This window comes from Primulina tabacum, chromosome 11 (assembly GCF_025594145.1).
Source record: "Primulina tabacum isolate GXHZ01 chromosome 11, ASM2559414v2, whole genome shotgun sequence".
NCBI lineage: Eukaryota > Viridiplantae > Streptophyta > Magnoliopsida > Lamiales > Gesneriaceae > Primulina > Primulina tabacum.
Genome location: NC_134560.1, coordinates 38437771 through 38461196, shown reverse-complemented (window position 1 = coordinate 38461196; position 23426 = coordinate 38437771). Strand labels below are relative to the sequence as shown.

At 36.1% G+C, this 23426-nt stretch overlaps 2 protein-coding genes across 3 annotated transcripts; both read left to right on the top strand.

The window, feature by feature from the left end:
• On the top strand, window positions 1-4252 carry LOC142517920 (phototropic-responsive NPH3 family protein NPY2-like). Its single transcript, XM_075620437.1, is given in 5 exon segments — window positions 1-893; window positions 1659-1728; window positions 1835-2749; window positions 2751-3014; window positions 3491-4252. Coding segments are annotated over 5 exon segments (1881 nt in total). The 5' UTR covers window positions 1-831; the 3' UTR covers window positions 4061-4252.
• A 7261-nt stretch (window positions 4253-11513) lies between these two features.
• On the top strand, window positions 11514-23229 carry LOC142519507 (exocyst complex component SEC10b-like). Of its 2 annotated transcripts, none has more exons than XM_075622543.1 (25): window positions 11514-11891; window positions 13124-13216; window positions 13313-13561; window positions 13646-13720; window positions 13872-13973; window positions 14185-14235; window positions 14343-14448; window positions 15128-15247; window positions 15759-15850; window positions 16182-16347; window positions 16423-16499; window positions 17945-18043; window positions 18125-18215; window positions 19305-19390; window positions 19530-19703; window positions 20427-20480; window positions 20568-20696; window positions 20834-20926; window positions 21014-21160; window positions 21283-21380; window positions 21602-21686; window positions 21907-21965; window positions 22325-22423; window positions 22519-22602; window positions 22908-23229. In XM_075622543.1, exons 2-25 carry the CDS (start codon window positions 13124-13126, stop codon window positions 22984-22986), a joined length of 2508 nt encoding a protein of 835 aa, XP_075478658.1. In that variant the 5' UTR covers window positions 11514-11891; the 3' UTR covers window positions 22987-23229. The 2 variants fall into 2 exon arrangements, with proteins under 2 accessions (XP_075478658.1, XP_075478657.1); XM_075622542.1 differs by having other exon boundaries at window positions 11515-11886.
• Window positions 23230-23426: the final 197 nt, after the last annotated feature.

The following is a 23426-nucleotide window of genomic DNA, read 5'->3' as shown; positions in this document are numbered from 1 at the left end:
AAGTTTGGAACTTGAAACTTTTAAGGGTAATGGGGTCCGTTTTTGTGGTGGAATGAATCTTTAGGTAACAGGTTCAGCGTAAAAGAATACGAATAAAGAAATAGATAATGCAGAATAAAGAAAGATGGTAGAGTGAGAAAGAAAGATGAAAATAAAATAGAGGAGGTGGGTGGAGTAGATTCAGGGGTGAACGAGTTGGGGGGCAGTTGTCCAGAGAAATTCGATTTTTATTTGCAAGTTTTTTCAGGGAAAAAAAATGAAAATTCTACTCCCCCGAAAATCGACCCCCTAAACTAAATTCTTGAGTTTGCCTGGAGCTGGTAGCAGATCCCTAAAGTTTTTGAGGAATAATTTAATACAAAAACATGTTGGCAATGTCTCCATGGCTGACTAGGTATGCCCGGAGTCCATGGACTTTGCCACCAACCAAGGAAACAACCTCTTCTTAGGGTCTCTTCCCATTCCAGTGAACTATTTTTTTAAAACCTCTAAAGAAATCAGCGTAATCCCCGTATCATATTCTCTCTGCTAGTTAATCTTTATATTGGTTGCTGTCAAGATTCGATCGAACTAGGCATACATATAAGATTTCCACTACTTTGAGATCCCATTACTTTCCTCTTGAAGTTTAAGAGTTTGGCCGTTAAATTTGCAGACATTTGGTTCCACACTTAGACCTCGTTGCCTATTTTTACTGTTTCCAGGACTAAGTTTCTTGATTTGAGACAATAGAGATGATCGAAGGTCGAATCAGGTTAGTGAATCTGCAGTGTTCAGATGAGTGAAGTTGAAGCATATTTTTGAAGAGAGACAACTCTTCGTGTTGGAAGGATGAAGTTTATGAAGCTTGGATCGAAACCTGATTCCTTTCAGACTGATGGCAATGGCATAAGGTGATCTTTGTTAAACCATTTTAAACTGATTGATGTTTGCAATTGTTTGCTCATCCGCTTCAACTTCTTGCTCATATTTTCTATAAATTTGTTGTTTTATGTCCTTTTCTTTATGGTTTCAGGCAGACACAACTTTTTATCTCCCGTATGGGTACTGCATTTTTAGTTAATTTTTCCCTTGAAGAAGGAGATGGTCTGTACTAGTTGTAGATCCAAGAATGTGGGTGGGGGGGAAAGCAGGGAGAGGGAGGCAATGTCACGCATTTTGGGGGGATGAAGCTTTAAAGATTGGAGAAATTATGTATAAAAATTAACATTTTGATCAGTCGAGAGGGCATTAATCCCTTGCTCACTGCTCGGTTCATTCCCCTTGCTGGCAACGCGATTTTAAATTTTCTTGAGTTCGCATATGGTTTTCCATTAGATGTGAAGTCATTATTTTCAGTCGAAGTAATGTTTCCAAAGAGAATCCTTATACGGACTAATGATTCTACTCCTATACATTCTGGCCAGATCAGTTTTCATGAAGTTGTACAGGGAAATTTGATCTCTTTTTTTGGTTTTATTTTGAAGCTCTTCTTCTTTGGTCAGTTCGGAAAGTTACCAGTCCTGGCGTGTCAATATTTCTGACAACGATCCACCTTAGTATATATGTTTTGATAGTTTATATGCGCTGATCGTTTTGTTTTTTCTGAACTAATCAACAAGATCTGATCCCCTCATCTATTTACTGTTAAAAATGACTCATAAATTTTTTATCCGCAGATACGTGGCTTCAGAGTTGGCAACAGATATTGCTGTTCATGTAGGTGATGTAAAGTTCTATTTACACAAGGTATGTCTATCTTACTATTTCTTTAACATTCATTTCTGTAGATTAATCCAAACCCCTATGTTTTTGTGATATCAACTTTAGCTTGCTTCTAAATTTGATTCTGCAGTTCCCCCTCGTCTCAAAAAGTGCACGCTTACAGAAGTTAATTTCATCAGCCAGTGAAGGAAATGGAGACGAAGTGCACATACACAATATTCCGGGTGGATCGAGTGCTTTTGAAATATGTGCCAAGTTCTGTTATGGAATGACTGTTATTCTAAATGCGTACAACATTGTTGCAGCACGATGTGCAGCCGAGTTTCTCGAAATGCACGAGACCATAGATAAAGGTAACCTCATATACAAGGTCGATATTTTTCTTACATCCAGCATCTTTCGAAGCTGGAAGGACTCAATTATCGTACTTCAAACCACAAAATCACTACTTCCGTTTTCGGAGGAATTGAAGTTAACGAGCCATTGCATAGATGCTGTTGCTTCAAAGGCATCGCTTGATGTTTCCAAGGTGGACTTTTCCTACACGTATAATAACCAGAAAAGGAATCCTGAGGAAAATGTGGATGGTTTAGCCTCAAATGGTGTTAGAACCAGAATGGTACCCGATGATTGGTGGGTCGAAGACTTATGCGAACTCGAAATCGATTTATTCGAATGGGTGATTGTTGTAATAAAAAATAAAGGAATAGTATTGAAAGAAGTAATTGGAGAAGCTTTAAAAGCGTATGCTTATCGGAAGTTTCCCGCCTCTGGAAAGGGTGTAATTCAACAAAATGATGTCTCTAAGTTACGCTCCATATTGGATACGATTGTTTGGCTCTTGCCCAGTGAAAAAGGTACCGTGTCATGTAGTTTCTTGCTGAAGTTATTGAAAGCGGCTATCTCGGTTGACTCTGGAGAAACTGTGAACATGGAGCTTGCAAAAAGAATCGGGCAGCAATTGAAGGAGGCTTCGGTTAATGATATATTGATACGAGCCCATGAAAGGGAATCAATGATTTATGACGTTCCGATTGCTCAAGAAAATACTCGAAGAATTTATTGCACAAGATCGGAATGCTGAAACTGAAACGGAAAATGGCGATGAAATTCATGAGATTAGAAAGCCAGGAATCTTATCCGAAGCATCCAAACTTATGGTGGCAAAACTAGTCGACGACTACCTAGCTGAGATTGCGAAGGACCCAAATCTACCTATGCCAATGTTCATTAGCGTGGCAGAAATGGTCTCTAGTTTCTCACGGCCAGCACACGACGGTTTGTATCATGCCATTGATACATACCTCAAGGTAAAATCTCTCCCTTTAACTGTGCGTGAAGTTAATCTTGAGACATGCCACCTAGCAACAGAGTATTTTATCATAACCCATACCAAGATCACGAACAAATCGAAAGGAACAAAAAATGGCTCATTTTGTTATATTCGAGCTCAATCTAAGTTTTTTTTAGCCAAATCAAAGCTAGATTTGAAGATTGAATGTCGAACTAGTTCAAGTTTGGCTTGACATGGAGTTCTAAATCATGTTTAATAGGATTATTAGCTCACAAACCAGGCACGAGCTCTCATGCATGATAATTCGGTCTTAAATATTTTCAAACAAAATATATAAGTTTGGCTTGAGTTTATAGTTTCAAATATGTAGTGTGAATAGAAGTTCGTAGAATTCGCATCTTCTCCTGACATTAGGTCAAACAATTACCATCCCGAATGCTTTTCTGTTCTCATTTTTTATTTCTTGGTGTTTATCAATTGATTTTCTCGCAGGAGCATCCAGGTATCACCAAAAGTGATCGGAAGCGAATATGTCGGCTCATTGACTGCAAACGACTCACTGCAGATGCGTGCATGCATGCAGTTCAAAATGAGCGACTCCCTTTGCGAGTAGTCGTACAAGTCCTCTTTTTCGAGCAAGTTCGGGCCGCTGCTTCATCGGGCAGCACCACTCCTGATCTTCCAAAAGCCATAAAAGACCTAAACTGTGGCTCTTACGGGAGCTCAAGATCGGCTAATACTAATAACGATGAAGATTGGGACGGTGTCGCCTCAGCAGAAGAACTCCGAACCTTAAGAGGAGAGTTGGCTGCTTTAAGATTGGGAAATGGAGTTGTAAATGACAGAAACGTTGCAGAAAACAGGATTAGTAACAGTGAAAGGACTGCTGTTAGTAAGGTGAAAGGTTTGCTTATTTCGAAGAAAATACTGTCTAAAATTTGGTCGGGAAAAGGGGGAGGGGCGGAAAATAGTGGGTCCGATTCATCGGAGAGTCTTGGCTCGAATAATCACGACGACGTGAAGTTTACACCGACCAGGAAAGGGAGGCATTCTGTATCTTAGGATGGGGAAGTACCTAAAAGATTTGATTTTTGTGGTCTTTCGTATGGTTTTTTCTTCTCTATCATTTCAAGGACGTCATTCAATTAGCATGCTACGTAGTCAGGTGTTCTGAAGTTATGCTAAATATCTGTTTTTTAAAGCTGTATGCATACATATTTCATGTGAAATTATAGTTCTGATAATGGTGCGACTCGAATTTATTAAATTATGATCAATTTCTACATTAGATCATATAATTCATACAAACATATTATTATACATCAATTTTCATTCTCAATATCACATCTTCATTATCCTCGTCATTTCAAGTTCATTTTTAATATTTATTTTTATAATCTTATTTTTTTTATTCGAAATGGATGAAAAATAATAGAGAATTTTTTAGAAATTTCTAAATTCTCCAATATGTAAGACGAAAATGTGTTTTTCCAAAATTCAAAAAACTCAGCAGTCATATAATCCATATCCGCCGTATTTTCCAAATATCTCGAAATCTCTTGTTTTTTCCACAATATAGTCCAAAATTTGCCTAATGCCCCGAGCTCCATATCAAATGCCTACATCCGAATATTTCCAAAATTTGATCAATTAATATTTCATGACGACTTCTTTTTTTGGATTTGTTGTAAGGATCATGTATCGTATTATCGTAAATTCTATGTTGATTATCGATAATTTATGAAATTGTCATGTGATTATGTATGCGACGTATATCATGACAATGAAAATGAGAAAAAAAGTGTTGATAATGAAATACTGTATTAGATATTGATTAATTAACGAATTGGAGTTGTAAGAGCTTGAATGGAGAAGCCGGACGCCAATACAGTACAAAACCAATATCTTGGACAGAAGATCTGGCGCCCGAGCGGTAGAAAATGACCGCCCGAGCGCCAGGATATATGAGATTTGTGTTCGGGCAGAACGTTCCGCGCCCGAGCGGTAACTTTTGACCGCCCGAGCGCGGCAAAAATACAACTCGGGGCAGAATGTCTCGCGCTCGGGCGCGAGAATTCTACCGCCCGAGCGCGAGTGCGGTTGTGATAAGAATGAAATTTTCTTTCTTTCTTTCCTCATTTCTTCACTGCAACTTCGAGAGAAAGGAAAGGAATTCGATTTCTTTCATCCGAATCGACTTCGAAACGCTGTCTAAACGCGAAACAAATTATATATTCGGAATCTTCGCGTCGAGAGCTTCTTTTTGAGGTAAATTTCTTCTAGTTTCAGCAGCTCTAAATATGAAAGTGCTGAAATAGCATTATTTGAAGTCGAGATTCCTATATGTGGTAGAATAACCGACAAGAAACTCATATTCGAAGTCGGAGTTGAATTATGTTATGATTTTAATTTGATATGAATTTTCAAAGTTTCAAATGATATTTGAAACTTATATTATTGATTTTGGATCATGTTATTGATTGAAATGAATATGTTATTGATGTAGATAGATTATTATACTGCAATCTCCAAGGTACATCAATTGGAAACGAAGAATTGATGTATGTTGCGACCGGGTAACATACGACAAGGTATCTGTATTATATGATATATGTTGGATTGGTTTGATTGATTGGAATGAGAATACATGTCTACATGCCGTATTTGTTGAGTTTATGTGGCATACATGACATTGTGATTTGAATATCGATGTATAAAATAAATGTTTTGTTAACACACATCGTTTGATGCATACATCGATACATGACATGCACGTTGAGCTATGATCCTTGGATACCCTGATATGATTTGGTTGGATTCTGGGGTTTGTGAACACAATGCTATGTTTGGTATTACATGACCCTTAAAGCATAGACATTAGTGGCCCCGATGATTGATTGAGATTTGGGATTTGATGACGCTTTCTCGACGCTATCATACGAGTATCCCTTATTGAGGCCGGTGTGCCAGCTCGAGCATTGATTTGATAGCGATTCGTTTGATTCTGACATGTGCTCAGTGAATGGGCATTTGACCTGATACCTCCACGACATACATGCATTGCATACCATATATCATTGTTTAGATACTTGTGGTATATATGATGGTTGTTCCATACGGAGCTTTGCTCACTCTCAAGGGGGGGCTGTTGTTGTCTTTGTGTGTGGACAATGGCAGGTACTCCAGGATATCAGGAGGCTGGAGAGGGTACTTCTGGAGGGAATCACAGTTTGGGCTGATGTTTTATGTTTTGTTTGCCAGTATATATATATGTATCTATATACCGGGGCATGTCCCGAGGATATGAGTTGTTTGTATATGATTGATTTTGATTATGTGTGGGCGAGTTTTATGATGTGAGATGAAATATTATTTTTAGTATTCAAATTATAGAAGAAATATTTTGGGCTCATTGTAAAGAAAGTTTAAACTCGTTTTCCGCTGTAATTAATTAACCCTAATCAGATTGTGTTGTAATAACAATTAGGAGCTAAGGGCTCTACATTTGTTAATCTTCAGACGACCAGCATGCCTTTTACATTTCTGACGAAAAATGAATTGTCCATGCCGATTTCTGTTATGGAGACTCACCTGTTTGAACATGAATTCTCGGTTAAACTCGCAAATTTGGAGAAGGCAGATTCAAGCGTTGAGGACAGGAGAAAACAGACAACCTGGAGAAATGTTGAAAACAAGGTCTTAGCGAGATCGTTTGTTACTATTAGCACTGATCCAATCATCGGCAATTATCATAAGCCTAATTCTTTTATGAGGACATGTTGAAAGCTGCTATAATGATAATCATCTAACATGTACATCCAATAGAAGTGCAATTGTCTTATGAATTGACACAAACCATCCAAAAAATATATATCGATTCAATGCAAGATACAATAGCGTTTACAGTGTGTATCATAGTGGCCGTAGTGAAGAGAATATATTGTTGCTTACGTATGTAAAATATCGCTAGGAAAATAACGACATTGCATTTAATCTCGAGCATGTGTGGAAAATTGTGAAAGACCATATAATGTTTTTACTCCATAGTTTGCTGATCACCTTGTTGGCAAGAAGAAGGTGAGGAACTCGGAGTCAAGGGCAAGAAACACCTCATCTAATATGTTAAATAAATTGAAAATGCGTTTATTTAATATAAAATAAAAATAAATATGAATGAACGGACATTAAGACTAAATGTGAGGAAAAAGATAGCAACCATACCAAAATATTAAGATTGCATTTTGATGAAGGGTTTGATTTACGTGGAGAGATTCGCTTTGGAAAGATGAATTCAAGTATAGATTTCAAATTACGACAATTTTGAGGACATTGAATGTACATTACAACTAACAATGCAAGAGTTTGATTGACAAGAAGCATATTCAAAATTCACCAAGAGCAAAACCATTCAAGCAACCAAATAGATCTAAAACCATGAAAAATAAAATCCTTTAATCCAAGCACAATTTCACTTTTTTGTTTCTAGAAACATCAAATGAGACCAACAAGAACCAGAAACCCTAGGAGCTCTAATATATGGAAGAAACCTGACAATGTATCTAAAGGTTTTGACGACTTTATTATAGTAGAAAGACAAAACTAAAAAACTCCCAAGGTCCCAATACTTTTATAAAACTCGAGTTCAATCATTTTATATGTTGATTGAGATTTTATCATATGTACAACCACTATAAGTTCAATTCTACTCTAACAGAACCAGAAAAGACTAGGAAATGCAGTGAGAAATATACCTTTGAATAAGGATTTGACTGGAAATATAGTTACTAAGAAATCTAACGTTGAGCAAGGACTTGATGTAGGTAAGAAATATATGTCATGCTCTTTCAAAACTTGCAATCTAAAGCGCTAGAAAGCATTTTCCCGTAAAGTAAGATAAAATAATTGATATTAATCTTTCAAACAAAACAAAAACTTTTCCATGGCTTCAGAACAACATTACCTGTTTTTGACTTGTTGCTCGAATTATCCTTGGGATGGGAAATTGATTTGAAGAAAATATGGTACCTAGGAGGGGGATTGTGTCCTTGATCACACGACCTTGACATATCCATCTCGAATTCATTGGGTAGTCCAATTTTTCCATGAAAGAGCCAGCTAGACCATGGTCAAGGTGAGACTCGGCGACCTCGTACCACTTCAAGCCAACCTTAGATCATTCGGTTTATAAAGCCCTGGTCAACCTAAGGTGTTTCTCTTGGGGAGTATTCCGACCTGGACTGGTGGCCTGATAGGGAGAAAGAAAAACACCTGCAAACTCAGATATCTCATCAACGGCTTGGGGATCAGAGATAGACATCTTAGAACACATAGGTCCAATCACAAAATTTTTATGGTCCGGAACAAGGAAACAATTTGACAGAGTTACAAAAGTATAGTGAAAAAAACGTGACAATGACGAAAAAAGGGCCAATTATTTATAGCAAAACGCAAGATATATGAAGGATCGGTTTTGACACCCTTGAAGGTGCTTCAAACACAATATTCTCCATAAGTTACAATAGCTTGTGTTCTAAGAATGAATACATCGATGAATTAAATTGAGTTTGGTTTTCAAACAAAGTGGAAGATACTCGAAATAATCATTCATTAAAAAACTGAACATTTTAAAGCTTTTAGTTTGTGTTTAAACTGAATAACTGAAATAAGGATGATCAGTTCAAGCTTGTATCAGTTCAGCTATGGGAAAAACTAAACTAATATCAGCTGAACTGATCAAATCAGTTTTAAAACAATAGGTAAATAGTTAGGGACACAAGATATGTTTATGGTTGTTCGGAGACTTCAACTGCTCATATGTCACTCCTTTTACCACCTCGGATATGATCCACTAGAAGAATTTGATTCATACAACTCTTTTTACAAACCAATCCAGAAGGGTAGCACCCAACTAGAATTCCTAATACTCAAGATTGTAGGCAGCACCTTACAATCTGCATGATGTATAACGTCTTTATGCAAAGACTACAAACATATTGTTTTACGTCTTTGTGTGAAGACACACTCAGCTAAACCATAAGCTCAACTCTCTGTATATGTGAGTGATTGTGTGTGAGTGTGTGAGAACTGATCTAATCAATAAAACACGAATGTGTTCTCATACAACTGGGCTAACTGCTTCTTGTAAGCTGATATGTAATGAGCGTGCCCTTAGTTTTCTTCACACACTGGTATTTAGTTGTGATTTCTTTGCTTTTCTTGTCTTCATTGATCTTTGATCTGGTATTTATAGGCGCTCAGCTGACCATACATGAAGACTCAATAATAATGTCTGTTGCATTTGCATGTACTTCCTTAGGACATGTCTTGTCATTCTGACAACTGTTTTGAAAAATTTTCTTTTTACAGCTTTGTTGCAATCCATTATTGTACCTTCATCTGTGAGATAGCTTGTAGCTTGTACCTTGAATATTCGTGTTTTGCTGGATTCCATTAAGTAGTCTTGTCGTGACATGCGAACAGATCAGTTACAAGTGATGCTTCTGAATTGCTTTGGTGAACTGGTCTGGTGAAATCAGTTTGGATTGATTTCACTGTATCAGTTCTTTTGTTTAGTTGGGTTCTTCATCAGCTGGCTAGGCTTTTGAATGTCTACTGCTGAACTACGTATCAGCTGGACAATCAGTGGAACTATTATTTGATATATCAGTTGGACTGGTTCAGTTTTGGTAATCAGTTGGTGCTTTCAGTTGGCGTCTCAATCTCAACTGCCCATTATCTTCCGATTCAACGGCTTAGACGAATTCGAGTAAACACACATATAAAAGAAACACAATTTAGAAACAATGTGATTTTTTACTAGTCGAGTCAAATTGATCAAATACTTGATCTAAAATTCATAATTCTTTTAGACTAAATAAAGAGGTATTATTGATCCCCCATAAATCCCGACTTGACTTGGATACAAGTGTTGTAGCCCATTACTCAACTTGACGGGCCCATATTAAACATCATTAGGACCAAGGAAGAAGGCCCAACAACATACGTGAGGTCCAGATCACTTCTCTCTCTGCTCGGGATATTTCTACCAGGTAAAGTTTAGGCATCCGAGCACACTATTGTTAAATAACCGAGTAAAGGGCTGCCGAGCATCTGGATTATGAGCTCTCCGACCCGGATAGGCGCTTCAACGAAGGTGAATAAAGTCCTATTTGTGTAAAAATCTTGAACAAATATTATGTGATAAGGAAATTCTGAAAGACAATGATATGTTGTTTGAATTTATGAGATAAGGAAAGATAAGTTACAATTTATTCAGCGTAACTTACTCTATTAGAAACATTTACATATTAGTTTAAAGAATTCTTACCATATAAATTACTTAGTTTCGATTTTATAAATACCAAGTACTATTTGAACTCTTATTTTTTGAACTCTCATTAATTCATTTCTGACACAAACACTATTATATTTGCGCTCTTAAGTTTGCTCTCTGAACTGACTTAACCATCGAAAGAGCTGTACCGGAAACACTTATAGTGTCATCTAAAGTTTGTTCGTCCGCACATGCTCCGCTTAGCTAGGCCATACTCAGGCCGATCACTTTCTTATCCAAACGTCTCTACATGAATAACATTAAAACTACATGGAACATTGAATAATTTAGCTCACCAGACTGAACTCAATGTACGTGAAATTTTTGGTTTCATCATATTTATTTAATATAAAATTAAAATAAAGATGAATAAATGGAGAGTGAGACTTACAACTAATAAGTGTTAGTGTTAAAATGAATGTGAGAAAATGAAAATGTTAATACGATGTTCATGTTACGATTAAACTTTATGCTTTTTGATGAGACGACAAATATTATAATACTCACCAATGTGAATGTCCTAAAAAATGTAATCCAGATTTTTTCAAAGTTACACAATGTGCATTAATATGTGAAGTAATATTCCGATCCTTGTATAAGGGCACCCACATTGGTGCATTAATGGGTGATTATTAACACCCATTAATATTCATGCACCAATGTGAGTGCATGAATTATTAATCTTGGCTGCCATGTCAGTCAAAAAATTCATCAGAATGAACGACATTATTTCGCAAATAGCGACGATTTTTCGTAAACCGTCGCAAATTGAAAAACGTCGCTACTTGCGACGGTTTCTCAAAACCCGTCGCTATGTACAATATTTTTTTTACATAATGTCATAATGTCAAACTAGAATACAATGTCAAACTAGCCGTTTAAATAAAAGAGTCCAACATTTTTTTCATTTTTTAATAATATTTTAATGAATATTGAAATTAAGTTATTTTAAAAATAATAATACTATTTATTTTTAATAATATTTGTTATAAAATTTTAACAAAATTAGAAAGATATTGAATTAATTAGAATTAAAAAATAATGAGTAAGTGGACAGTGAGATCCATAAATATTGAAAGTTGATATTAAATGAATGTGAGTGTGTGTTAATAATGGGAAAGTGTTAATGTAATGTATTATGGACCAAAATATATTTTATTGAAACTTCAAGGGTGACAGTGCTATTTCTTTCGGAACGCGACAAGAAGAACGACGAAGCCCAGGGAATTCATTTTTGAGCTGGCGATCAAGCAGCTGGTGGCACAGGATTCGTTCTAGCGAAGAATTACTTGTGTGACTGAAAAACAGTCGGCGGGGAAGAATTTCGCTGTGAAAATTCGTTGATTTTTCCTAGTTTTGTGCCAGATCGCAGAAAAATTTGCAGGCTACAGCCATATCTACGAAGGTGTGGAGTTTTTTTTGTTCTTTCTCTGTGAGCTGTACATCGATTTACCTTTCCTCTTTATCTCCGTCTCTCCACTGCGGTGTGCCTTTGTGTCTTTCTTCGAAGCTCCGCCTTCCAACTCGGCCATCATTTGTTCTCGTTACTTTCAAGGTGGAGTTTCTCTTTCTCGTTCTTTCGTTTCTCTTATTATTATTTTTTTTTCGTTTGGCTGTTGTTTATCTTTGCGATTCGAGTTTGTTCGATTATTCTCTGCTGCATGGGGACTTTCCTGAGGTTTGTAAGTTTATGACGGGTTCATGTTTTTAGTGGTTTGACTTTGATTAATGGGTTATATCGTTGCTTTGATATTTAATGATTAATCTTTCCATTTTGTTTATTCTCTCTGTTTGCTGAACAATTGTCAGATTGTTTGTGGTGTTTTTAAAATATCACAGGGTTTAAGTTAATGCTGATGCTCATTCATTTATGATCCTGCTACCAACTTATTTTATCCATATTTTGTAATTTATTGGGGTTCCTAATCATGTCCGTGATAAAGGGAGAATTCTCTGGAGTATATATGTAACGAATGATGATGGTGGCAGGGGGACATATTTGTGTTCTAGAGTTCTACACGAAGACTGCATTTTTCTCATGATTTTTCCTAATTTGGTAACAGGGATTTGGATCTTGTTTCCATTTTTTGGCTGCATTTACATATATTTGTATACTACGCTAATGAGCTCCACTAAATATGCTTTAAGCATATCATATTATGATTATAAGCTTCCTTGGATTAAAATATTTGGTCAAGAAGTCAGCGGCTTAACTTGTATTCAATTTATTATGACCATATAATTTATGGTGAAACCTAGATTGATTCCTATCTAGTTGTTGATGGGGTTAAACGGGTGAAAAATATAAATTATGGGACCCTTCCTGCCTCATGTTTTTACTTTGGTGTGTATTGTCACATCTGGATTTGATCTTAACTTCAGCTTATACTTAAGTTCATTTCATCAGGCTGCAAATGCTTCATTGTAATGGTTTTGCGGAGATTGATTAGACTGTGAGAAATGCAAATTGTGAAATGCATTTGTGGTTTGACATGGTTCAGTTTTGATTTTAAATTTTTTCTCCAACCAAACTGAACAGAAAACTTATTTGATCTTATTTTAATTTTAATTTTTAGGTAGACCGTGAATGAAGACATTTGATTTAGGGAGGATTGTGAATGGCTCTCATCTTAAGTATATTTTATATCTATCATAATTAGTTTAAAAACTTACTACACCATGATACACGATGTCATCCATGTTCATTCTCCTCCACAAACTATAGGACTGTCCATGTGGCATTCTGAACTTGATAAAATCCGGTTGACATTTCTATTTTCACCTCAATATAGATGAAAGAGACTAAAGATGGGAGGACTGGTAGATTTCCGAAATCGCCATCAACAAACACATCTCCTCTTGTTCTGGACATTGAAAACTTTAAGGTGATGCCTTAAATAGGTGTTTGGGTGTGCGTGCTTCTTATCGAATTTTGTCAATTTAGCTCATTATTATGTGTATCTGCTTTCTGTGACATATAGGGTGACTTTTCATTTGACGCACTGTTTGGAGGTTTAGTCAATGAGCTACTGCCTTCATATTTAGAAGAGGAAACAGATACATTTGAAGGACATGGTGCGAATGATGCTGTGTCAAATGGTCATTTGCGAACTCCGTCTGACACAGGAAAATCAGCGCCAGGACTATCAGGCCCTCTATTTCCTGAAGTAGATGCTCTATTATCTTTGTTTAAGAACTCATGCACACAATTAATTGATCTTAGGAAACAGGTGAAACTTAAAATTTCGCGGCATTTGATTTTTTTTCATATTCTACCTACTGGGTCACCTCCTAAGGTTAAGTTTTGCTCAAAGATTGATGGGAAACTCTACAATCTCAAAAACGAGGTAGCCGCGCAAGACTTTAAGCACCGGAAAACACTTTCGGAGGTTAGTCATTCCAGGTTTTATAGGTATTCTGTTAAACATGGGAATGTTTGTGTCATGGATTGATACTTGCCTGATGTTTTTTCTATATTTGAATTTATGGTTGCAAGCACCACCTGCTAATTGTGTTTTTTTTTTCTATTTTAACATACAGCTGGAAAAAGGAGTTGATGGGTTATTTGACAGTTTTGCAAGGTTAGATACTCGCATATCAAGTGTTGGGCAAACTGCTGCTAAGATAGGTGACCATCTCCAGGTAAATCTTTTGAGTTTGACATTTGTAAATGAACTGATTGTTTTGTCACTGTTTAAAGATTAATTCACTTCATCACGTAGAAACTTATTTAGTGCTTCTTTATTGTTTCTTCTACCGCCATATCTGTATCTGGCATTGTTTATTTATCCTTTGAGTGGTTTGCTAGTGATAAAAAGTTAGTATGCTATAATATTTGTTTCTTGATTGTCAGAGTGCAGATGCTCAAAGAGAAACTGCCAGTCAAACTATTGATCTCATAAAGGTAAACTATTGATAAATAAGTTTTAAATGACCTTATTAGTGTCTGTTGGGGATGATAGTGCATCTGGTTTTACACTTAAATAACATTAAGTGAAAACTATCCTGCAGTATTTGATGGAGTTCAATAGTAGTCTGGGTGACCTAATGGAACTTTCACCTCTGTTTTCTGATGATAGCCGGGTAGCTGAGGCAGCTTCAATTGCACAAAGATTGAGTAAGATGGCATTTATCATTGGAATTAGATCATGATGATCACGCTTTTCTTACGTGATAAGATTTGATTTTGTTGTTTGAATAAAGGACATTTTTGTATGCACAAACTTCTGAAATTACTTTGATGCTTTTGTTTTGTTTTTCTTCTTTTTCTTTTCACGAGGTTATTTGGAAACCTTAGGACAATGTAGGAAGCTAGAAAAAGAAGTTTATTACACTATTTGAGATTGAGACTGGTTTAGAGTTAGCTAGACTCTTTTATAGAATGGGTATCATTTCTAGAAGTAACCCAAATCTTGTAGGACCCAATGACACCTGATTGTATGAGAACCTGTTGAGGGCCAAATAGAAAGATAAGGTCATAGGTCGGAGAATATTATGCCAAAGAAGATGGAATAACAAAAATTCCACGAGTGCAGACACTAATCTTAAACAGATCAAGGAATCCATGCTAGAGGGTATCTCTCTTATATGAAGCCTTTATAGTAAGCTGGGAAGAGTTGTTGGGAGGAATCTGAACTTTACCATTAACGAGCGCCTCATTTACATTTGGCGGTGTCTTCAAGTTGTTTGTGTTGCTTGATTTACCCACTTCAATGGAAAAATCTTCGTAGAAAGCTGTGTCTTGGTTACTTCTTTCATTGTGGAATTTTGAGAATTCACTGAGAGGCTTGTTTTAGGGTTGTTTGCTGAGGAAGATATTGGAAGACAAGGCATGACAGCCTCATCAGTTGTGGGGAATGCAACGGCAAGCAGAGGACTGGAAGTTGCAGTTGCTAATCTTCAAGAATATTGCAATGGTATGACATCATAATTATTGGTTTAAAAAACCACAAAATCTAAATCGTTTCTCGACTGCCTTTCAGAAGTAAGTTGTTTGGCTACTTGCATAAGGATCCGAATATGGTTGTTTGCCTTTCAGAGTAATTATTTTAATGTTCAATGAATATGGTAAATTATTTGTGATCAGCACCCGATTTTAAAGCACTTCAGATCATGTATCACATCCTTTGCACTCTGGCATTAGCCAGTTAATTTCTTGTACGGTATCAAGGCAACAGTTTTGACATTCTATAAAAGGACAAATATGGCTGCAACAATTAGGATATGTGAGCCTGGAACCTTAACCATATTATTCAAATATTGTTGGTGTATGTTTTCTAAGCGAGTCACTTTCCCAGTTTGAACAAAGCATCGACTTTTCTCTGCATGACCATGCTTTGGTCTGTCAAGAGTTTTGTAAATTTAATCAATAAATATCTATTAGCATATCTGTAACAATTGCTTTTTTGGTTTCAAATACATGAACAGAACTTGAAAATAGATTGTTGGCCAGATTCGATGCAGCATCACAAAGAAGGGAATTGTCCACAATGGCAGAATGTGCAAAAATTTTGTCACAGGTTATTTACTTGGTCGTCGTCTGACAGAATGTGTGAATATGAATATGGTGGCTAATTATTCAATGTTCATATAAAGGAACCATAACATTTATGAAGGGGAGAATATAAGTTGCCATTCATTAGAAAGTCTTTTATGACACAAATCATCCCATTAGATATATTTCCCCTTTTTCTTGCTAGAGGTATGTGTACATTCATACCAAGGGATGGTGGGAGGCACCATAAGCAGAGCCAACTCACTATATTATTGTAATTTTGTCCTGATGAAATCATGAAAAGCAATATGCCTTGTAAATAATTTTCTCCTTTCACATTTTAGTTCTTCATTCAGTTTAACAGGGGAACCAGTGCAATGCAACATTATGTGGGATTACGTCCTATGTTTGATGTGGAGGTAATGAATGCAGACGCCAAATTGGTTCTCGGAGATCCTGGGGCTCAACCTAGCCCTAGCAATGTGGCTCGTGGGCTCTCTTCATTGTACAAAGATATAACAGGTTTATAACTCTACTGATCTGACGAAGGTTGTGTTATTTGAAATGTTCTTTTGATTTACAATGACTGGCATCTAGATACTGTTCGCAAAGAATCAGCAACCATAACATCAGTTTTTCCTTCTCCAAATGATGTGATGTCAATATTGGTTCAGGTATTCAAGTATTACTGTTTTTAATCTTTCATTTTGTTGTGGTAATATTTCTTGGAATTGTACTACTCTCATAAAGTGAAAAATACTTTATTCAGAATTGTTTCATGGGACCAATTAATTTTTATGGAAAAAACTGAATGTGGGAAATTACTATAAAAGATAGCAACCATACCAAAATATTAAGACTGCATTTGGATGAAGGATTGATTTGCGTGGAGAGATTCCCTTTGGAGAGATGAATTCAAGCTTAGATTTCAAATGACAACAATTTTGAGGGCATTGAATGTACATTACAACTACTAATGCAAGAGTTTGATTGAAAAGCAGCATATTCAAAATTCACCTAGAGAAAAGCCATTCAAGCAATCAAATGGATCTAAACCCATGAAAATGAAATTCTTCAATCCAAGCACACACTCACTTTTTTGTTTTGAGAAACATCAAATGAGACAACAAGAACCAGAAACCCTTGGAGCTTTAATGCACGGAAGAAACTTGACAATGTGTCTAAAGGTTCTGACGACTTTATTCTACTAGAAAGACTCCTAAGGTCCCAATACTTTCATAAAACTTGAGTTCAATCCTTTTGTATTTTGATAGAGATTTTATCATGTGTGTGGCCACTATAAGTTCAATTCTACTCTAACAAAACCAGAAAGGACTAGGAAATGTAGTTGCTGAGAAATCTCCCTTTGAATAAGGATTTGACTAGAAACGGCTGGAAATATAGTTACTGAGAAATCTAACGTTGAGCAAGGACTAGATGTAGGTAATAAATATTTATCCTGCTCCTTTCAAAACTTGCAATCTAAAGCGCTAGAAAGCATTATCCTATAAAGTAAAATAAAGTAATTGATATTAATCTTTCAAACAAAACAGAAACTTTTCCATGGCTTAAGTACAGCAGCACTACCTGTGTTTTGACTTGCTATCAACAAATATATGTCCTGCTCCTTTCAAAACTTGCAATCTAAAGCGCTAGAAAGCATTATCCTATAAAGTAAAATAAAGTAATTGATATTAATCTTTCAAACAAAACATAAACTTTTCCATGGCTTAAGTACAGCACTACCTGTGTTTTGACTTGCTACTTGATTATGGGAACTTAAGCAAATCAAGAACATTAATCATGATAACCAAAATGACCAAATGACTCTAATTATTCCAAAAGAAAAATAAAGATTTAGAAATAGTTCTGCTTTTAACAGTTCCTTCTGTATTTGTTTGTCTTCGATTTTCTGCATCCAAGCCATCATATCAAGATTATAATTTTTTTATTATTCATTTATTCATGTCAATATTACCCCTAAAATTACATTCAGATATTTTAGCCTTTTGTCCCGACTTTTTTGTTCCTATTCCTTCGCCATGTTCTGAATTTTAATGAAAGAAAACAAACATACATCCGCAATCATTCGTTATTTGAATTTTGTTTTGTGGTGTAGCGTGTGTTGGAAGACCGGGTTCCTAAACTTTTGGAGAAAATCTTGGTGAAACCATCTCTTCTTAATCCACCTCCCATGGCAGAAGGGGGACTTGTATTAGTGAGTCCAATCTGTGGCTTGTAAAAGTGATGTTTAAATTTCAATTTTAAGTTATGGTAACCCTTTCATGCATTACCTCAGTATCTTAGGATGCTAGCAGTGTCATATGAGAAGACGCAGGACCTTTCTAGAGATTTACACAGCGTGGGGTGCAGTGACTTAGATATTGAAGGTGCGAGCTATGGAATTTGTTGGTTCTTCTTTATGTCTATTGTCTTTATCCTCTGAACAAGAACATATTGTTGGGATCCTGTCGTCAATATAAACTGATAAGTTGGCCAATGAGTTTCATATATCTTGATGAGTTATTTATACAAAGTGTGCACGACATACTCTTGAGAAGTCAACTATTCAATCAATTAGAATTAGTCAGACAACTAATATCCTGATTCCAAAAATTTTAATCCTATTTAGAAAAGAAATAATACAGAATATTGTGTATATGCTAAATTTACATATAGTGCATCAATTGATTCTCGGATAAGCTACAAATGGTTCAATTTATCTGTTTGGTAGTATTGTCTAAATTTAGATAGTTTTGAATAACTTTCCATTCTCTTTATGCTAGATATGTCAAAATAGTCATCATTTGAAAAGCTATGGAAAAGTATCCACACTCATAAATGTATTGAGAGAGAGAAATTTGTTGATCTATACACATAATTATATAGAAAATCCAGTTGTGAGGGGTCTAAGACACCAAATTGTACAAATAGGCTCTGAGGGAAAAAAATGAGGAAAAGGAGCTTCAAGACACTCATACCCCCTTCTCTAAAAAGCAGAAGGGAAAGACCTTGTCAAATGAAACCTCATATAATAAAAGTTCTAAAAGACGGTTGGCATCTTTATTGTCTGTTAGGAACAGTATTTCCTAATGACTCAAACACAAATAAAACTCAAGATTCAATATGAAAATCTGAGTATTACTACTCAGCCAAGGGTTTTATCCCTTTTACAAGAGGAAGAACTCTTGCCCCTAGCACAAGCTAGTCTAAATCAACAGAATAAACGTGAATGCCTCTAACCAACTACCACCCCACATTTTATTCTCATTCATTCGTACATCTAGATTCTTCCATGGGCTTGAGACGATTGGGCCTATGTCCAACTTATTATGGTCCATAATAATAAAGTCCGTAACATTGTCCCACAGTTCTCATAAACCTACTCCTTCAAAATCTTCTTAGTTTACCTTAAAAGTACGTCCTTTCTCTTATATGATGCAAAATACATGATCATTGTTTTTTTTCCTGACGTAAAGGATTGATGGAGTCCCTATTTCTGCCTCACAAAGATGCATACATAGAGTACGAGCAGTCTTCTCTTAGGCAACTGTATAAAGCAAAGGTATACCCTAAACTATGAGCTTCAAAAGAACACCCCCTCCCCCCTCTCTGTAACTTGCTAGCTGTTTTTTACTACCTTTAGTATGAGGCTTGACTTCATAAGTTCGTATTTGAGTAAAAAGTTTGTGCATATGATGCAGATGGAGGAACTTCGAGCTGAAAGCCAGCAGTCTGCTGAATCTACGGGGACAATCGGGCGCTCTAGAGGAGCTTTAATAGCATCGTCACAGCTGCAGATATCTGTCACTGTTGTGGCCGAGTTTGTACGCTGGAATGAAGAAGCTATATCTAGATGTGCTTTGTTGTCATCACAGGTATATTTAGTTTCTAGGCTGAGATTTAACTATAGTTGACCTCAGTTTGACCAATCAATTTAGGTTTGACGGAAATGATTAATTCATATACTACGTTTATCCAAAGAGAATTGTGTATTACATAGAACAGGACTAGGGTTGAGTTCTTGGCTGAGATTTAATCATATTTATAGTTGGCCTTGAGTTTGACCAATCAATTTAGGTTGAACAGAAATGACTTATTCAAATACTTATTTGTACATGAGTATTGTGCATTACATGGAAATGGACTAGGGTGGACTCCTTAATGTAGTTTGGAGTCATCTTTTTCTTTCTTTCTTCATTGCTTTTTGGTATTTTAATCTGGGAATAGTAACCTTTGTCTGGGACTTCTTATTTTTCATTTTTATTTTTTGCTGTAAATAAAATGCAGACACGGATGCTATATGTTGGGAATCGAAATTAGTGATGATTATTTTTGGCTGTACCCTCTGTAATGCTTCTCTTGTTACTTTGGCTTAGTAAAGTGATCCTATTGTGTATTCCTGGTGGATACTCATATTCTATGTGCTCATTTTTTGTTTACCACGAAAAGAACATAGCTGTAAAGACCATAAATTTTATGATGGTATTTAAATTTAAACATGAAGTTTATGTTAAAACGTGAGTATGGATTTTTGTATTGGGGGTAGTATACTGTCTAGACTGATATGGTTTTATTGATTATTTTCTTGTCGTCGGCAGCCTGCTACACTTGCAGCTAATGTGAGGGCAGTTTTCACCTGCCTTTTGGACCAGGTGGGTTTATTATTCTGTGAAATTTCTTCTGCCTTGCCTACAATAACTATTTTATCTGTCCCATTTTAATCCTTTCACCTACTTCAGGTCAGTCTATATATAACGGAAGGGCTTGAAAGAGCTCGTGATAGCCTAACCGAAGCTGCAGCACTGAGGGAACGATTTGTTCTGGGAACTATTGTCAGTCGAAGAGTTGCCGCAGCAGCCTCTTCTGCTGTAAGAGATCCCATTTTTTTAGTTTTTATGTTATAAAAGTTGAGTTAAAGTCTACTGGAAAACTTAATACCAGGCAGACTTCTTCAATTTTGGAAGTCCTTGTATGCCAGTGTGAGACCTTAATTGATAATGTGCAGGCAGAAGCCGCCGCAGCAGCTGGAGAAAACAGTTTCAGATCTTTTATGGTTGCTGTACAGCGATGTGGAAGTAGTGTAGCTATTGTTCAGCAAGTATGCTTTTGTGCTCTGATTGTATTGCCTGATGTTAATAATTCGATGTGTGATTGATATCATTGGGACTAAACTTTTACCATGCAGTATTTTTCAAACTCTATTTCTCGATTTTTGCTGCGGGTGGATGGTGCACATGCTGCTTCCTGTGATGAAATGGCAACGGCAATGTCCAGCGCAGAAGGTGCTGCATACAAGGGACTTCAACAGTGCATTGAAACTGTGATGGCTGAGGTTTGTCAGTTTGTGACTAAAAGATTATTTCTTATGTTTAAATTCATTGTCATCTTTTTTCAAGCCTCTTTTCCTCTTTACCGTTTGGATTTATTATTGGTTGATCCTTGAAATTTTCTTAGGCTGAGCGGCTTCTATCTGCTGAACAAAAGGCAACAGATTATTGTTCGTCTGATGATGGCGTTGTTCCTGATCACCGACCAACAAACGCCTGTACGAGGTGCAAATTTTAATCTTGCAAAATTTGTTGATTTACTTTGAGATTTTTAGAAATTAAACTTCAGTTCCTTTTAGGTGTTAAATGATTTTTCATTTGACAGTGCTTTGATATTTTGTGCTGAAGTTTTTCTTTTGGCTCTGTTTTATTTTTATGCTTTCAAAGTTGTTCCGTCTGGCCATGTTTTGTCATTTTATTTTTCATACACCTACTTATAAAAACAGGGTTGTTGCTTATCTTTCCCGGGTGCTTGAGGCTGCTTTTACAGCCCTTGAAGGTCTTAACAAACAAGCATTCCTGACCGAACTGGTATAGAGATTTTCTTGTTTCCAGTAGAAAGTTCAAACTGAGGGATTTTTTAATTGCAATATACTTTTTTCTAGCTCCATGGACTAGCTTAGCATTTTAACTTAAATGATAGTTAACTAAAACTGAAATTTCTATATCAGAAAAAAAATTGAAATTCTCATTGTTTGTCAAAATTTTATTTTAATGAAACTTGGTTATGTGATTTGGTGGATGGCTGCAGGGAAATCGCTTGCATAAGGGGCTGCTTAATCATTGGCAGAAGTTCACTTTTAATCCCAGGTAATATTTTGGTTTATAACAATGATAAGTATTCTTTATGATTGTATTTTCAAGTATTAGTTTCTTCTTGACCAAAGTTAGAGTGTAAATGCATCTAAAAGGCTCGGTTCATTTTGATATCTTGTTTTTTGTGTCACTTGCTAAGATACTCAATTAGCTTACCGAGAACTGATGTAACTATGAAATTACTGTTTAATTTGGACTCGGGAATAATTTTATGCAATATTCCATCAAAAGCTTAATTTGTAAGCTCGTAATTATGTGAAGAAACCTAAAGTTCCTGTCTTGTTCTTCCCCCATCCCCGTACTTATCTCTTGTTCCATGAAGCTAAATTTACACTCAATTGTGACTTTTAAAGTGGAGGGCTGCGGCTCAAGCGTGACATAACAGAGTACAGCGAATTTGTTCGAAGTTTTAATTCTCCCACTGTTGATGAAAAGTTTGAGTCGCTGGGCATGTAAGTGATCGTAAAAAATTTCTTATTCGAGAGAGATTAGAATAAAGCTAGAAATTATATATTTTCCTCCTGATTTAACTTGCATGGTTCTCCAGCATGGCCAACGTCTTTATTGTTGCTCCTGAAAGTCTGTCGTCGCTTTTTGAGGGAACACCTAGCATCCGGAAAGACGCACAAAGGTACGATGTTCTCAATATATATAATCATGTCAACTTCAACACATTCTCGATATTTTTCATCTCTCATTCCGTGAGTTACGAGTAGATAATTTTTATAACAAATGCAAAATTGAATTCGTAGAAACCTCTTGTTCATCTGCATTTATTCTTCATGAAAATGTAGCACAACCGCCGAGCATCAGATTTGGAGCGACTTTTACAAGTTTTTTTTATTTATTTATTATTATTATTTCTCCCCCCTGCAATTCCTATTCATGATTCATTCATGAGACGAAAATTTAGATTTGTCTGTTACAATATCACAGGTTTATTCAGCTGAGAGACGACTACAAGAGCGCAAAATTGGCAGCTAAACTCAGCTCCTTGTGGGGTGGTTCTAGTTAGTGCTTAACTGGTAAAAGTTGTGTAGACAGAGCCGCTCTTGCTCGGGTAATGCTCTTTCCACCTCCTGAGGACATGCTTAGTGAAGTCCGGCAGAGTACGAGTCGCCATCTTTATTTTTTTGGATTTTTTTTAAAATCCATTCACCAGTCTAAATCTTCTTCCATTTTCCTTGTTCTTGGACATTATGTACTCATTCACCTTATAGGTATTTGTGTGAGAGAGATAGTTCTTGTGTGTATTTTTGTGTGATAGAGATAGTTCTTGTGTGTATTTTTATAGACACGCACACGCTTGAACGACTTTGATCGTGTAAATTTTTTTTTAGCTTTTCCGAATGGATTATTACATCGACTTCTATAAATAAAGTTAGTGGTAAATTGATGTTGTAGATAGTATAAAAAAATAAGATTCAAAAAATTTATTTGCCCTCGATAGATCAA